General features: G+C 38.0%; 4 protein-coding genes across 5 annotated transcripts in view; 2 read left to right on the top strand and 2 right to left on the bottom strand.

Moving 5' to 3' along the window:
* Nucleotides 1-385: 385 nt before the first annotated feature.
* Nucleotides 386-4,140, bottom strand: LOC306881101 (serum amyloid A-3 protein-like; the record flags this gene model as incomplete). The annotated part of the gene is made up of 3 exons (XM_079435010.1): nt 386-524; nt 743-881; nt 4,098-4,140. 3 exons carry the CDS (start codon nt 4,138-4,140, stop codon nt 386-388), a joined length of 321 nt encoding a protein of 106 aa, XP_079291136.1.
* Nucleotides 4,141-4,414: 274 nt separating this feature from the next.
* LOC306881094 (ferritin, heavy subunit-like) lies at nt 4,415-7,133 on the top strand (the record flags this gene model as incomplete). Its single annotated transcript, XM_079435002.1, has 3 exons — nt 4,415-4,507; nt 6,619-6,744; nt 6,827-7,133. The coding sequence occupies 3 exons, from the start codon at nt 4,415-4,417 to the stop codon at nt 6,983-6,985; spliced, it is 378 nt and encodes a 125-aa protein (XP_079291128.1). The 3' UTR covers nt 6,986-7,133.
* A 3,142-nt stretch (nt 7,134-10,275) lies between these two features.
* Nucleotides 10,276-11,367, top strand: LOC306880151 (serum amyloid A-5 protein-like). Its single transcript, XM_079433481.1, has 4 exons — nt 10,276-10,320; nt 10,504-10,601; nt 10,699-10,837; nt 11,005-11,367. The coding sequence occupies exons 2-4, from the start codon at nt 10,514-10,516 to the stop codon at nt 11,147-11,149; spliced, it is 372 nt and encodes a 123-aa protein (XP_079289607.1). The 5' UTR covers nt 10,276-10,320; nt 10,504-10,513; the 3' UTR covers nt 11,150-11,367.
* A 4,363-nt stretch (nt 11,368-15,730) lies between these two features.
* The window catches only part of LOC306844253 (serum amyloid A-5 protein-like), a 5,508-nt gene continuing 4,826 nt past the window's right edge, over nt 15,731-16,412 (bottom strand). The window contains exons 3-4 of one of the 2 annotated variants that reach the window (XM_079376239.1): nt 16,307-16,412; nt 15,731-16,093 (exon numbers count right to left, since the gene is read on the bottom strand). The exon at nt 16,307-16,412 is cut by the window's right edge and continues 33 nt beyond it. In XM_079376239.1, the coding sequence (XP_079232365.1) occupies nt 15,955-16,093; nt 16,307-16,412 (245 nt within the window). In that variant the 3' untranslated portion in view covers nt 15,731-15,954. The remainder of the gene's footprint in view (nt 16,094-16,306) is intronic. The other variant, XM_079376240.1, reaches the window with a different exon arrangement.

Raw genomic sequence — 16,412 nt, 5'->3', positions numbered from 1 at the left:
TTTTATTTTTACAATTTTATTATTTTTATATTTATTTTTTTAATTGACATTTTGTGGATGTGCTTGAGTGACCAGCTGGTGGCGCTCCAACATAAACAATGAGTGACATTAAAAACATACACAAATACAAATGAATTTGCTTGCTTTATTCAGACACTAGAGGATGTTGCATAGAGTGAACGATGCTAAAACTTAAAGATTGCTTTTTTTTGATGTCATAAATGAAGATGTAATTAAGGATAGTGTCAAGATGTAAAAAGAAAGAGTGAAAAGGTTTTGTCAAATTGAATCGTTTTAATTTGAATCGTTTAAATAACACAAATTGAAAGTCGTTTTAGAGCAAAAATGATTTCAGCCACTTGCTTTTGCACTGATGATCTTCTTTTCAGTAATTATCGGGAAGCTTTTTCGGTCTGTAGCGGTTGGGGTCACCACCGTTACGGCCCCAGCGATTGGCTTCCTGGTCAGCTTCAGCATCTGAATAACCGCGGCGAGTCAGTACCTGAAAAGCCTCTCTTCCATCACTGCACACATCAGAACAAGATTTACTAGTGATTTAATGTGATTTCCATGCACTTAAAATGTAAACATTATCATAAAATAATATTACATTTCAAAATTCTCAAAATAATTTAAACATCCATAATAGCACAATGAGCTGCTGTTGCATGATATAGTTTGAGGAAGCAAATATGAACTTCTGAGGAATAAAATCATGTCAAATCTGCCACAGATGACATACCTGATTACTTTGGCTGCCCATTTGCCTCCGAGGCCCCTTCTTGCAGCATCATAGTTCCCGCGTGCATGGAAATACTTGTCTGAGAACTTATGGTTGGCCGCCTTCATATCCTGGTAAGCACGCCACATGTCCTTTGCACCTACAAAACACAGTGAAGTGGTTAAAATCTACCTGTGAACTGACTCAACTGAGAGCATGACTTAAGAGTAAATGCAGATTAAAAGGAAAAAGTGACCTTCAATGGCTTGTCCTGGGTATTGGTGCCATTCACATTTAGTTTCCAGTTACAAAAACAGGAAAAAAAAAATGTTTTTCCTAAACAAGAACTATCATGCCAACCAATAAAATAAAAAGGTCAACAGCCAACTTTACTGATGCAAATCATTATGTAACTGAATCACTGGATCACATCATGCATTTTGTGAAATTAATGACATTGTTGACTGACTCTTTTGACACTGATTCACCGTGTTGGCCACAGTGTGTGAGAATTCCCAGATGTTAAAACGGATTGTTCTTGGAGTGTGAGGCCTGAATCATCCATGGAAATTCCAGATGCCTGCACATGCAGCCAATGCTTGCAATGCACTCACACTTTCACTTTCACTTAGAAACTCTGGTAAAATAATTTTTTACTTTACAATACTTACTAACATAAGTTTGAATGCATATGAATATATGTATATATACACTCACCTAAAGGATTATTAGGAACACCTGTTCAATTTCTCATTAATGCAATTATCTAATCAACCAATCACATGGCAGTTGCTTCAATGCATTTAGGGGTGTGGTCCTGGTCAAGACAATCTCCTGAACTCCAAACTGAATGTCAGAATGGGAAAGAAAGGTGATTTAAACAATTTTGAGCGTGGCATGGTTGTTGGTGCCAGACGGGCCGGTCTGAGTATTTCACAGTCTGCTCAGTTACTCGGATTTTCACGCACAACCATTTCTAGGGTTTACAAAGAATGGTGTGAAAAGGGAAAAACATCCAGTATGCGGCAGTCCTGTGGGCGAAAATGCCTTGTTGATGCTAGAGGTCAGAGGAGAATGGGCCGACTGATTCAAGCTGATAGAAGAGCAACTTTGACTGAAATAACCACTCGTTACAACCGAGGTATGCAGCAAAGCATTTGTGAAGCCACAACACGCACAACCTTGAGGCGGATGGGCTACAACAGCAGGAGACCCCACCGGGTACCACTCATCTCCACTACAAATAGGAAAAAGAGGCTACAATTTGCACGAGCTCACCAAAATTGGACGGTTGAAGACTGGAAAAATGTTGCCTGGTCTGATGAGTCTCGATTTCTGTTGAGACATTCAGATGGTAGAGTCAGAATTTGGCGTAAACAGAATGAGAACATGGATCCATCATGCCTTGTTACCACTGTGCAGGCTGGTGGTGGTGGTGTAATGGTGTGGGGGATGTTTTCTTGGCACACTTTAGGCCCCTTAGTGCCAATTGGGCATCGTTTAAATGCCACGGCCTACCTGAGCATTGTTTCTGACCATGTCCATCCCTTTATGACCACCATGTACCCATCCTCGATGGCTACTTCCAGCAGGATAATGCACCATGTCACAAAGCTCGAATCATTTCAAATTGGTTTCTTGAACATGACAATGAGTTCACTGTACTAAAATGGCCCCCACAGTCACCAGATCTCAACCCAATAGAGCATCTTTGGGATGTGGTGGAACGGGAGCTTCGTGCCCTGGATGTGCATCCCACAAATCTCCATCAACTGCAAGATGCTATCCTATCAATATGGGCCAACATTTCTAAAGAATGCTTTCAGCACCTTGTTGAATCAATGCCACATAGAATTAAGGCAGTTCTGAAGGCGAAAGGGGGTCAAACACAGTATTAGTATGGTGCTCCTAATAATCCTTTAGGTGAGTGTATATGTAACGGGTCCCACTCGCCTGCTCCAAACACCCGGGTCTCTGGTGTGGGAGGCGGGCACACTAACAAGGAGGCTAAAATCTGCAGCCACTAGCATCAGGAGAGTGAGGTTTACCTGCACAGCACCTACTCGCTGGCCTCCATTACACTCACCCCCCTAAACCTCACTGCCATCTGGGTCACAGCACCATTGTAACAGGTCCCACTCGCCTGCTCTGGGCGGGTCTCGAACCCAGGTCTCGAACCTGGGAGGCAGACGCGCTAACAAAGAGGCTAAAGGCTACAGCCACTAGCATCAGTCGCTAGTGTGTCTCTTGAGATCAGGAGAGTGAGGTTTACTTGCACAGAATCTACTATCTGGCCACGTTACACTCAGCCCCCTCTGGGTCACGGCACCATTGTAACGGGTCCCACTCGCCTGCTCCGAGCGGCTCTCAAACTCAGGTCTCTGGTGTGGGAGGGGGGCACACTAACAAGGAGGCTAAAGACTGCAGCCACTAGCGTCAGTCGCTAGTGCGTCTCTTGAGATCAGGAGAGTGAGGTTTACTTGCACAGCACCTACTCCCTGGCCTCCGTTACATATATACAAGTGCATCTCAAAAAAATAGAATACTGTGAAAAAGCTTTTTTGTAACTTATTTCAAGATTTACTTATATTCTAGATTCATTACATTGAAAGTAAAGTAAAGTTTTTTTGTTTTAATTTTGATGAGTAGAGCTTACAGCTAATGAAAGCCAAAAATCCAGTATCTCGAAATAGAATATTTTATTTCGAAGGATTTGCAAAACAGAAAAGTTCAAGTTCTTTAAAGTGTTTATTTATGCATTATGAATCTAGAATATATGACAGTTTCACTTTTTGAAATAAGCTACAAAAAAATAACTTTTTCATGATATTACATTTGTTTTAGATTTACCTGTGTGTGTATATATATCATGAAAAAGTTCTTTTTTGTAGCTCATTTCAAAAAGTGAAAGTTTCAGTGTATATACTGTATGTATGTATATATATATATATATACAGTATATATATATATATATATATATACTGTATGTATATATATATATATATACATACATACAGTATATATATATATATATATAATATAGGCTATTATACATACAGTATATATGTACATATAGGCAATTCCCACCTTGCAACGTCCTATGTTGTTTAATGCTGTTTTGTCTGATGTACTTGTATGTGCATTCAAACTTATGTCAACAAGAGTCTTAAAGTAAAAATGATTTAAGTTTCCAAGTGAAAGTGAAAGTGAGTAACACTATATACACACACACTGGTTTGCAAGTGTTGGCATCTGGAATTTCCATGTCCTGGTATGATTTAGGCATTACACTGCAAGAAAACCACTTTTAACCTTTGGGAGAGCAAACAACTGCAAAAACTCCACACAAAAGCAAAAACACTGAAATTATTCTCACACATTGTGGCCAAAACAGTGAATCGGCCAATGATGCCAGGCATCATTGCATGACCCGATAAAATATGTTAACCTGAAGTCGCTTCAAATAAAAGTGTATGGCAAATGCATTAAAAATGAATCACTAATAGTTTCAGACATAAACTGTTCAGTTACAAAACAATTTGCATCAGTTAAATTAGATTAGACAAGAAAGTAAATATTCATGGCTGTCTCTAAGACATCTGACTGCCCAGAAATGGTTGTGCAACAGGGGAATCAGCCCAAAGAACAAAAATATTTATGGCACATCACAATTAGGAAACTCCGTGTCCAACCATGTTCAAGCTAATGACTCTAGCTTTGGAAAAAAATCCTGACTCTGCCAAAGGACAAGAGTTGAGATACTTCCTCAACATCAGTAAGAATGCTGTGCTTAAGAATTTTCAGTTTACACTCTTTAATGCTAAAATCCATTGTAATAAGAGGAATAGTTAAAAGAAGAGTTCACCCAAAAATGAATATTTGCTAAATTCTACTCACTTTCAGGCCATCCAAGATGTAGATGAGTTTGTATCTTCATCAGAACAGATTTGGAGAAATTTAACATTGCATCACTTGCTCACCAATGGATCCTCTGAATGGATGCCGTCAGAGTCCAAACAGCTGAGAAAAGCATCACAATAATCCACACCACTCCAGACCAGTGTTAGTTTCTATCTAAAATATGAGCCCTCTATCCATAATATTTATTTCTCCAGTAAAAGTCATCTCGTCTGAATCAGGAGAGAAATATGCACAGATCAAGCCCCGTTTACAAGCAAAAACAGTTCTAAACAAATACAGTGGTGTGAAAAAGTGTTGGCCCCCTTCCTGATTTTTTATTTTTGTGCATGTTTGTCACACTTTAATGTTTCAGATCATCAAACAAATTTAAATATTAATCAAAGATAACACAAGTAAACACAACATGCAGTTTTGAATGAAGTTTTTTATTATGAAGGGAAAACAAAATCCAAACCTACATGGCCCTGTGTGAAAAAGTGCTTGCCCCCTAAACCTAATAACTGGTTGGGCCACCCTTAGCAGCAACAACTGCAATCAAGCGTTTGCGATAACTTGCAATGAGTCTGTTACAACGCTGTGGAGGAATTTTGGCCCACTCATCTTGGCAGAATTGTTGTAATTCAGCCACATTGGAGGGTTTTCGAGCATGAACCGCCTTTTTAAGGTCATGCCACAGCATCTCAATAGGATTCAGGTCAGGACTTTGACTAGGCCACTCCAAAGTCTTCATTTTGTTTTTCTTCAGCCATTCACAGGTGGATTTGCTGGTGTGTTTTGGATCATTGTCCTGCTGCAGAACCCAAGTTCGCTTCAGCTTGAGGTCACGCACAGATGGCCGGACATTATCCTTCAGGATTTTTTGGTAGACAGCTGAATTCATGGTTCCATTTATCACAGCAAGTCTTCCAGGTCCTGAAGCAGCAAAACAGCCCCAGACCATCACACTACCACCACCATATTTTACTGCTGGTATGATGCTCTTTTTCTGAAATGCTGTGTTACTTTTACGCCAGATGTAATGGGACACACACCTTCCAAAAAGTTCAACTTTTGTCTCGTCAGTCCACAGAGTATTTTCCCAAAAGTCTTGGGGATCATCAAGCTGTTTTCTGGCAAAACTGAGACGAGCCTTTATGTTCTTTTTGCTCCGCAGTGGTTTTCGTCTTGGAACTCTGCCATGCAGGCCATTTTTGCCCAGTCTCTTTCTTATGCTGGAGTCATGAACACTGACCTTAACTGAGGCAAGTGAGGCCTGCAGTTCTTTAGATGTTGTTGTGGGGTCTTTTGTGACCTCTTGGATGAGTCATCGCTGCGCTCTTGGGGTAATTTTGGTCGGCCGGCCACTCCTGGGAAGGTTCACCACTGTTCCATGTTTTCGCCATTTGTGGATAATGGCTCTCACTGTGGTTCGCTGGAGTCCCAAAGCTTTAGAAGTGGCTTTATAACCTTTTCCAGACTGATAGATCTCAATTACTTTCTTTCTTATTTGTTCCTGAATTTCTTTGGATCTCAACATGATGTGTAGCTTTTGAGGATCTTTTGGTCTACTTCACTTTGTCAGGCAGGTCCTATTTAAGTTATTTCTTGATTGCGAACAGGTGTGGCAGTAATCAGTCCTGGGTGTGGCTAAAGAAAGTGAACTCAGGTGTGATAAACCACAGTTGTGTTTTAACAGCGGGGTGGGGGCAAACACGTTTTCACACAGGGCCATGTGGGTTTGGATTTTGTTTTCACTTCATAAAAAAACCCTTCATTTAAAAACTGCATATTATGTTTACTTGTGTTATCTTTGATTAATATTTAAATTTGTTTGATGATCTGAAACTTTAAAGTGTGACAAACATGCAAAAAAATAAAAAATCAGGAAGGGGGCCAACACTTTTTCACACCACTGTATGTCGTTTTCGATGTGAGAAGACAACATGGGATGTACTGGAAGAAGGGTTAGTATTAACTTTTGTATTTGTGTTTGACAGAAACCAGAGAAGGATGAGTGGGGAAGCGGTGTGGAAGCTCTCGAATGCGCCCTGCAGCTGGAGAAAAGCGTCAATCACTCCCTCCTGGAGCTGCATAAGCTGGCCTCTCAGCACAACGACCCTCATGTGAGTCTGCAGCTACTGATACGAATGCAATCTCAGTAACAAACAAAACCTATTCCAAACTCACTCTTCTTGTTTCTTACAGATGTGCGATTTCATTGAGACATACTACTTGGACGAGCAGGTGAAGTCAATCAAAGAACTGGGCGACTGGGTGACCAACATGCGTCGCATGGGCGCCCCCCAGAACGGCATGGCCGAGTACATGTTCGACAAGCTCACACTTGGCAAAGAGAGCAGCTAAATACTCTGTCCATCTTTTCCTTTGCTGATTAGTTTTGCTGTATGAGTGTGTTATACCCTATAGGCCATCAGACTTTATTTTATGTTGTTTGACTGACAGGTCAACCTGTGTGTCCAGTGATTTAAGCAGTAAAACCTCTTAGCTTGTTTGGCTCTGCCATGCTTCGCTGTTTAAGATCGCACTTCTCATAAGCCATTGAACTCTATATCTCTTGCTTGTTCACAGTTTGACTTGCCTGCATGTGATTTGTCAATGAAATTATGCTCCAAACCAATAAAATAGAAACCTCTGGGATCTGAACTTGTCTTGTGACTCCTTTACCGTTTTGAGACATGAGCTTTCAAAGGGGCTTATTAAAGGAATAGATCACCCAAAAATGAAAATCTGTCATTTACTCACCCTCAAGTAGTTCCAAACCTGTATGAATGTCTTTGTTCTGCTGAACACAAAGGAAGATATTCTGAAGAATGTGGGAAGCAGAGCAGTTCTGGGGCACCATTGACTTTGGTGACTTTTTTTCCCCTACTATGGAAGTCAATGGTGCCCCAAAACAGCATGGTTACAAACTTTCTTCAAAATATCTTCCTTTGTGTTCGGCAGAACAAAGACATTCATACAGGTTTGGAACTACTTGAGGGTGAGTAAATGACAGAATTTTCATTTTTGGGTGATCTATCCCTTTAATAAAAATGTGTAAAGATTGACTTTGGAGCTTTATTTTGAAAAATATATTGAACTAAAAGATTTTCTTGCCTATTTGAATCAATATTGCGTTAGTCTGAGGGCAGGAGGTTTAAAAAGTAGCATGTGACAAATTAAAAAAAATAATAATATTTTTTTTTACTAAACTACAGCAGTAAATCAGTATAAAGCAAGAAACTAACTAAAAGCTAAGATTTTTAATGTTACTGAAAGAATGATCATCTGCCAAGGCTTCATTTATAAATAAAAAATATTCTAATGCTTGAAGGATTAATATAATTTACTGTGATTCAAATTGGCACATTTCAAACTTTAGCATCAGGGCTCTTTTTTTTTCATGGAAAATGCAGTTAAGCTTTTATGATATTGAACGGTGACTGAAGCCACATCTGGTGGCGAGTTAACGGAAGAGCATGGCCAGGATTCGTGACAGGGGAAATACAAGAAGGAAATAAAAACAGCCCACTTCTCTTTTCATAAGAAACGGTTGTTATATAACTTGACTATATCAGTATTTACACTTACTCTTCTATTAATTGTAATTTAGATGAAAGAAGACAACAATGTATGACCCTTATATGTATAACAAAACAGTACATCAGTAAGGAAGTGTTATGTATTAAATATTTATATTGTGAAAATACACAACACATTTATAGCATGTAGAAACATGTTTGTGCAGACCAAAACCGACACAAATTTGCCTTCAGTTTGATCCACACACCTGTGAGAATAACCACAAACACAGATGCAACGAACATCTACTGTAGCTCACGTGTGGAAAAAATGATTTTAATATTTCAGTTCATTGTGTACTTCCATTGTTAATCTGGTTAACTGTAAACCATTGTTACCATAGACCTAATTTTTCATTCCTCACTTGAACTGGTCAGTGTTTATTCATCCAGAAGCTCATCATATGTTGAATCACATAGTGACTGAGAAGTCTGGGAATATGAAGTGCAAGACTAAACAGGACTGAATAATGACTATATAATCTTTTTAGACTGTCAAAAAAACTGATATGAGGAAGCTAGCATTAATATGCGGTGAAACAGGAGAGACTTCAATCCAAGACACCTGTAATGTGTCTTTGTGCGTGTCAAGGTGAACATATTTCTGTCATATGAACCTTCATCATGAGCACTGTTTTGTTGCACAATATAATATACAGTGTTGGGCTAGTTACTCAAATAATGTAATATATTACTCATTATTAGTTACTCCTCTCAAAAGTAATATTGTTACTTATTACTTTCTGGCAACAGTAATTAGTTAAACTACTAGTTACATTACTTTTTCTTCACGCCCCCCAGAAGTCGTAACTGTGTATCTTTCACATAAAATTCTTCTAGAATGTTACTAACAACATATTTCTGCCTCATCATTTGACCAAAATCCATATTGGATCGCAGTCAGAAGTTATTACAAACACTCCACAGTGATTGATAGTGACATTCAATATATGATTACCCATATATGATTATATTTCATTATGTATTTTATCAAATCACATACGTTTGCAAGAAACTGTTTAATTTTCCAAAAATATTTTTAATCATAGTAATATAATTTACTACATTATAGGTGGGATGTAATGTCAGAGTGAAGTACAGCCACAACATACACAACAGTGTTCAGATCATCTTTTTTCCTGACAAAATCTATATAACGCATTATATCTGCTGAATGTAAGCTTTTCTATATTCTAAGCTTGCCTGCTGCACTGGGGACATCACATGCATGTGTGAGTCGTGAAAATAAATCTAGGAATTTTTTGATTGTTTGTTTTTAAATTAGCGGCGTTGAGGCATCAAAAGTAACTAAGCTGTTTTATGGATGGTAACTGTAATATTATCCCTGAAGTCTTATTAGTAATTAGTTACACCACTAGTTACTGCAAAAAGTAATATTATTAATATATTAATATTATTAAAATTAAGTTACTAGTAACTAGTTACTGCCCAACAATGATAATATATGTGACCCTGGAGCACAAAAGCAGTCTTAAGTCGCTGGGGTATATTTGCAGCAATAGCCAAAAATACATGTGTCAAAATGATCGATTTTTCATTTATGCCAAAAAATCAAGATATTTAAAAATGAGGATATTAAGTAAAGATCATGTTCCATGAAAATATTTTGTAAATTTCAAAACTTATATAAAAACTTCATTTTTAATTAGTAATATGCACTGCTTCATTTGGACAACTTTAAAGGCGATTTTCTCAATATTTAGATTTTTTTGCACCCTCAGATTCCAAATATTATCCGATCCTAACAAACCATACATCAATGGAAAGCTTATTTAAATCTCAGTTTCGAAAAATTGACACTTAAGACTGGTTTTGTGTGCCAGGGTCACATATATAAAGTGTGTGTGTGTGTGTGTGTGTATTCTCTCATTCTTACAGGATTTTAAGGACATCAGCAGGCAGATTAAAGTAATAAATTATGAAGTATTGAGTATTTTCACAGAAGCAGTTATGCAACACAGAAGGAATTAAATTAGTCAAAATTTCCCAAAGGAAATTGTGTAATCGCAGTTGGGAAAATGAATGTCCAGCCCAGCCTTATAAAATATCTCTAGCTGGGCGAAGACCTGATGTGTCTGAACTAAGCGAACCTGAGAGGTAAGAGACTGACTGAAACAACCTCTTTCTAAAAGCAAACATGTTATAGATGGTTTATCTATAGCTGCACTATATCTCTCTATGCACAGAGATCATTCTTTAACTATGGAGATTTTAAACGTTTACTGTTTGTTGCATGGTTCATATTACTATTTGCTTACTGTTATATTTTCATATGTTCAGCCCTGTAATCATGAAGCTTATTCTTGCTGTGCTGGTGTTGGTTTTGGTGATCGAGACCCAGGCGCAATGGTACCGGTACCCAGGACAAGCCATTGGAGGTCACTTTTTCCTTTTAATCTGCATTTACTCTTAAGTCATGCTCTCAGTTGAGTCAGTTCACAGGCAGATTTTGACCACTTTCACTGTGTTTTGTAGGTGCAAAGGACATGTGGCGTGCTTACCAGGATATGAGGCAGGCCAACTGGAAAAACTCAGACAAGTATTTCCATGCACGTGGGAACTATGATGCTGCAAGTAGGGGCCCCGGAGGCAGATGGGCAGCCAAAGTAATCAGGTATGTCAGATTTGACATGATTTTATTTGACAGATTCATTTGAGCATTTATACTGAGCAAGAATGATTGCTCCCTTGCACTATAATGCAACAGCAGCTCAGTGTGCTATTATAGATGTTTAAATTATTTTTGAGAATGTAATTAAATCACTGTTCTGATGTGTGCAGTAATGCAAGAGAGACTCTGCCGGGAATGGGTAATACAGGCCGAGGTAGAGCGGATTCTGAAGCTGACCAGGCAGCCAATCGCTGGGGACGTAATGGTGGTGACCCCAACCGCTACAGACCAAAAGGCCTTCCCAATAAGTACTGAAAAGAAGATCATCAGTGCAAAAGGAAATGACTGAAATCATTTTGCTGTAATGCTGATGATTCAATTTTGCATTAAAAATTTTTCTTTTTTTCACTACATCTTGACAATTATCTTTAGTTAAATCTGCATTTATGACATGAAAAATGCAATCTTTATGTTTTAGCATCATTTATGTAACACGCTATAGTTTCTGAATAAAGAAAGCAACTTCATTTGTACTTTGTGTGTCTGTTTTCATTACCAGCTGGTCACTCAAGCACATCGTCTTTATCTACCAACATATTTGACTGGACATTAAATCTGCATTTATTACATCAAAATGCAACCTTTAATGTTACATTAATTGGATTTACATAAATTAAAAAAGGCCGAGTCTCTTTTTATCAAGAATATTGATTGCTTGCACTGCATTTCTGTTCAAAAACTTTATGGTAAAGAGAGGATCTTTATCTAGGCTATCTGATCCTCTATAAACCGATGCTCACTTCACTGCAGTGACAATTTATCCCTCCAAACACTACATCGCCATCTCTGTTTCTTCTGTTTTGCTGTAGTTATAGGTTAGTAGGATTATATGATAACGTGAAATCGTGAGATCAAAGTCTATTGAATATGTTTTAATATCTGATTAAACCATTTCAACCGTTTGTATGTCTATTTTTATTCACCTCACTTATTTTGTTTTATGAAGGAGCACCACCAGCTGGTCTCCCAAGCACACTGATCCACAAACTGTCAAATAAAAAAAATATATATATAAATAATGATTTCAGCACAGAATAAACTAGAAATTATGAATTGTTCATAGACATTAGAGCACTGACTCATTTGTATCTCTACAGTAGGCTAAATGCTAAAATTTGGTAACATTCCAAAGTTTTAACAAGTTAAATGCTTCATATTTTACAATATTTTTAAAACTGTTTTAGATATTTTTTTATATATTCCCACCTTGCAGCATCCTATGATGTTGTGTCTGATGTACTTGGGCATTCAAACTTCTTAAAAGTCTTAAAATAAAAAATTATTTTACCAAAGTTTCCAAGTGAAAGTGAAAGCACGAGTGGTAACACTATATACAAGTGTTGGCTACATGTGCAGGCATCTGGAATTTCCGTCCCTTAGGTAAAAAAAAATATTGGAACATGGTGCAAAATATAATGCAATATATTACACAATGCATTTGGGAAACCCGTGTTTATACTTTTCAATATACACCAATCTATCTATGCATTGACAATATGGCTATATATTAATACATACAAATATATTTAGAAATGAAGACAAAAACACATCTAATATTCACAAAGTGTCATCCTTTATTGAGTATATATTGCACATACAGTCATGGCCAAAAATATCGGCACCCTTGTAATTCTGTCAGAAAAAGCAACATTTCTCTCAGAAAATTGTTCCAGTTGCAAATGTTTTGGTACTCACGTGCTTATTGTTTTTGTTTGCACTGCAACAACACAATAAAACACAGAAGAAGTGTCAAACTTGATAAAATTTAACACAGAACTCAAATATGTACTGGACAAAATTATTGGCACCTTATCAAAATTGTAAGAAATAATTGCTTTTCAAGCATGTGATGCTCCTGTAATTTGTATTTAGACACACCTGTGGCAAGTAACAGGTGTGGGCAATATAGTAATCACACTTACAACCAGTTCAAATGGAGAAAAGTTGACTCAACCTTTGTGTTGTGTGTCACACTGAGCATGGAGAAAAGAAATAAGTTGTTTGTGGATTTGAGAGAAAAAAGTGTGGAAAAACATGGACAATCTCAAGGCTACAAGTCCATCTCCAGAGATCTTAATGTTCCTGTCCAAATATCATCAAGAGGTTTACGAAGCTAACCTCCCTGGATGTGGACGGAAGAGCAAAATTAATAAAAAATTACAACGAAGGATTGTTCTAATGGTGGATAAAGAACCCCGATTAACTTCCAAACAAATTCAAGCTGATCTGCAGACACATGGTACAACAGTGTCAGCTCGCACCATCCGTCGCCATCTGAATGAAAGGGGAGACCCAGGAGGACACCACTGCTGACACAGAAAAAAAAGTAAGACTGGAGTTTGCCAAAACTTATGTGATAAAACCACAATCCTTCTGGGAGAAAGTACTGTGGACCGATGAGACAAAAGTAGAACATTTTGGTAAACAACATTATGGCACTGTTTACAGAAAATGAAATGAGGCCTTCAAAGAAAAGAACACAGTCCCTACAGTCAAACATGGTGGAGGTTCAAAGATGTTTTGGGGTTGCCTTGCTGCTTCTGGCACTGGATGCCTTGACTGTGTGAACGGTATCATGAAATCTGATGATTACCAAAGAATTTTGGGGCGCAATGTAGTGGCCAGTGTCAGAAAGCTGCGTCTCCACTAGAGGTCATGGGTCTTCCAGCAGGACAATGACCCAAAACGCACTCCAAAAAGCACTCAGAAATGGTTGCAAACAAAGTGCTGGAGAGTTCTGAAATGGCTAGCAATGAGTCCAGATCTGAATCAGTTGGGAGAAGGCATCCTTCAAATCTGAATGACCTGGAGCAGTTTGCAAAAGAAGTGTGGCACAAAATTCCAGTAGAGAGGTGTAAGAAACTCATTCATGGTTACAGTAAGCGACTGATTTCAGTTATTTTTTCAAAAGGGGGTGCTACCAAATATTAAGTTAAGAGTGCCAATAATTTTGTCCAGTGCATTTTTTGGGTTCTGTGTGGAATTGTATCAGATTTGACTTTTCCTATGGTTTTTTTTGTTGTTCCAATGCAAAATAATAATAATAATAATAATAATAATAATTAACATGTAAGTACCAAAACATTTGAAACTGCAATAATTTTCTGAGAGAAGGGTTGTGTTTTCTGACAGAATTGCAAGGGTGCCGATATTTTTGGCCATGATTGAATGAGTTACAGCAGATTTCTAGTTCCCAGCATGCTTTGCTTCTAGTAAGTAAGTAATTATTTATTTGTCACATACATAATCATACAGAGTATAACCAGCAGTGAAATGTAGGTATTATAGGAAGAGATACAGCTTGACATGAGGAGAGGGGGGAGAAAAAAAATAATTCACAAACTATGCTCTTATGAGAGTACAGTGTGAGAACAGAAAAAACATCCCAGCAACAAAAAGCACATAGTCAATCAACAACATAGTCACACGACTGCAACAGGGGAGTAATCCAGTTCCGGCAAGCAGCCATCCGGTCCTGCAGCCATTCTCGGCGCCGGTCGGACCCGCTTGTCAGGCTGGCAGTACAAAGCGGCGAAGGCGAGGGATCGGGGGTAGGAGGTGAATGCATATCTGTTTATGTGCGTATGTGTATGTGCCTGGGGAGCCGCCACGCTGGCATTCGAATCAAGTTGTCTCAGTCCGCAGAATGTGATAGCGACACAGCACGTTGCTATGGAGACAGCCTTGATCAGGACCCAGACAGAATCAACAATCCACAGGTGTCTGTGGAAAGGGGGGGGGGGGGGAATGCAAGAGCATCACACAGCAGTGCTCTTCCCGGGTAGTTTTCCAACACGACCTTGTCCGAGGCTGTGCTGTTATGAGAGAGCCGAAAGAAGATAAGATTGTTTAGTCGAGTGCGAGTAGCCGTATTCCAATTTTCACGGCAACTCTCTTTGTCTATTCTGGTTTCCAAATCCATCAATTTTTCTTTTCAAATCCGAAAGCTTCTCCGTGATAGTCTCCATATTGCGGTTAATAGTCTCAGTCTCAGAGCTGACCGCTCTGCCCACTGCTTCAATCATAACGGGCAGCCTTGTGAGGCTTTTGACAGCTGTACCCATTTCCTGAATTTTACGATAACCAAGGGCAAATCCAATCAGCAGAAGACCTGTTATCATGGTTCCGAATAGGTAGATATCTTCAACCTAAACTTCTCGTCGAGAAAATTGTGTCAATTGCATTGAGAGACCAGTTGATCAAATCCATGATTTTTCAGTTTGGAGAGCAGTGCAGAGAGAGTCTCTCAAGTATTAGACAATAGACAATAGAGAGAGCAAGCAGGGAAGGGAAGGTAAGGGGAGGAGAGGGAGAGAAAAAATGTGACCGCCTTCTGACTGTTAAAGGAGAGTAACAATTTTAAAATGAAGTGTTATTTCATGTGTTTTTGCTCAATATTATTATTATTATAGGGGGAAATCTGTTAGTGTTTACTGTTAAAGTGTGTATGTATATATATATACATATATATATATATATATATATATATATATATATATATATATATATATATATATATATATATCAAATTAATAATAAAATATCAATTATATTTTCTTTGCCTCACACTGCAAGAACAAGCAGTTTTAACATTTAGGAGAACAGCAAAACGTCCACAAAAAAGCAAAAACACATTTATTTTTATCTTGTGCTGACAATGATTTACTTTTTTTTTGTATTTATATATTAAAAATCTATTTATTTTTTTCGTTTTATTTTTACAATTTTATTATTTTTATATTAATTTTTTTAATTGCCATTTTGTGGATGTGCTTGAGTGACCAGCTGGTGGCGCTCCAACATAAACAATGAGTGACATTAAAAACATACACAAATACAAATGAATTTGCTTGCTTTATTCAGACACTAGAGGATGTTGCATAGAGTGAACAATGCTAAAACTTAAAGATTGCTTTTTTTTGATGTCATAAATGAAGATGTAATTAAGGATAGTGTCAAGATGTAAAAAGAAAGAGTGAAAAGGTTTTGTCAAATTGAATCAAGCCGTTTTAGAGCAAAAATTATTTCAGCCATTTGCTTTTGCACTGATGATCTTCTTTTCAGTAATTATCGGGAAGCTTTTTCGGTCTGTAGCGGTTGGGGTCACCACCGTTACGGCCCCAGCGATTGGCTTCCTGGTCAGCTTCAGCATCTGAATAACCGCGGCGAGTCAGTACCTGAAAAGCCTCTCTTCCATCACTGCACACATCAGAACAAGATTTACTAGTGATTTAATGTGATTTCCATGCACTTAAAATGTAAACATTATCATAAAATAATATTACATTTCAAAAAAAATAATTTAAACATCCATAATAGCACAATGAGCTGCTGTTGCATGATATAGTTTGAGGAAGCAAATATGAACTTCTGAGGAATAAAATCATGTCAAATCTGCCACAGATGACATACCTGATTACTTTGGCTGCCCATTTGCCTCCGGGGCCCCTTCTTGCAGCATCATAGTTCCCGCGTGCATGGAAATACTTGTCTGAGAACTTATGGTTGGCCGCCTTCA

This window comes from Barbus barbus (genome assembly GCF_936440315.1).
Source record: "Barbus barbus genome assembly, chromosome: 2".
Taxonomy (NCBI): domain Eukaryota; kingdom Metazoa; phylum Chordata; class Actinopteri; order Cypriniformes; family Cyprinidae; genus Barbus; species Barbus barbus.
The sequence above is the reverse complement of the archived record's forward strand: the minus strand, read 5'-3'. Positions and strand labels throughout refer to the sequence as shown.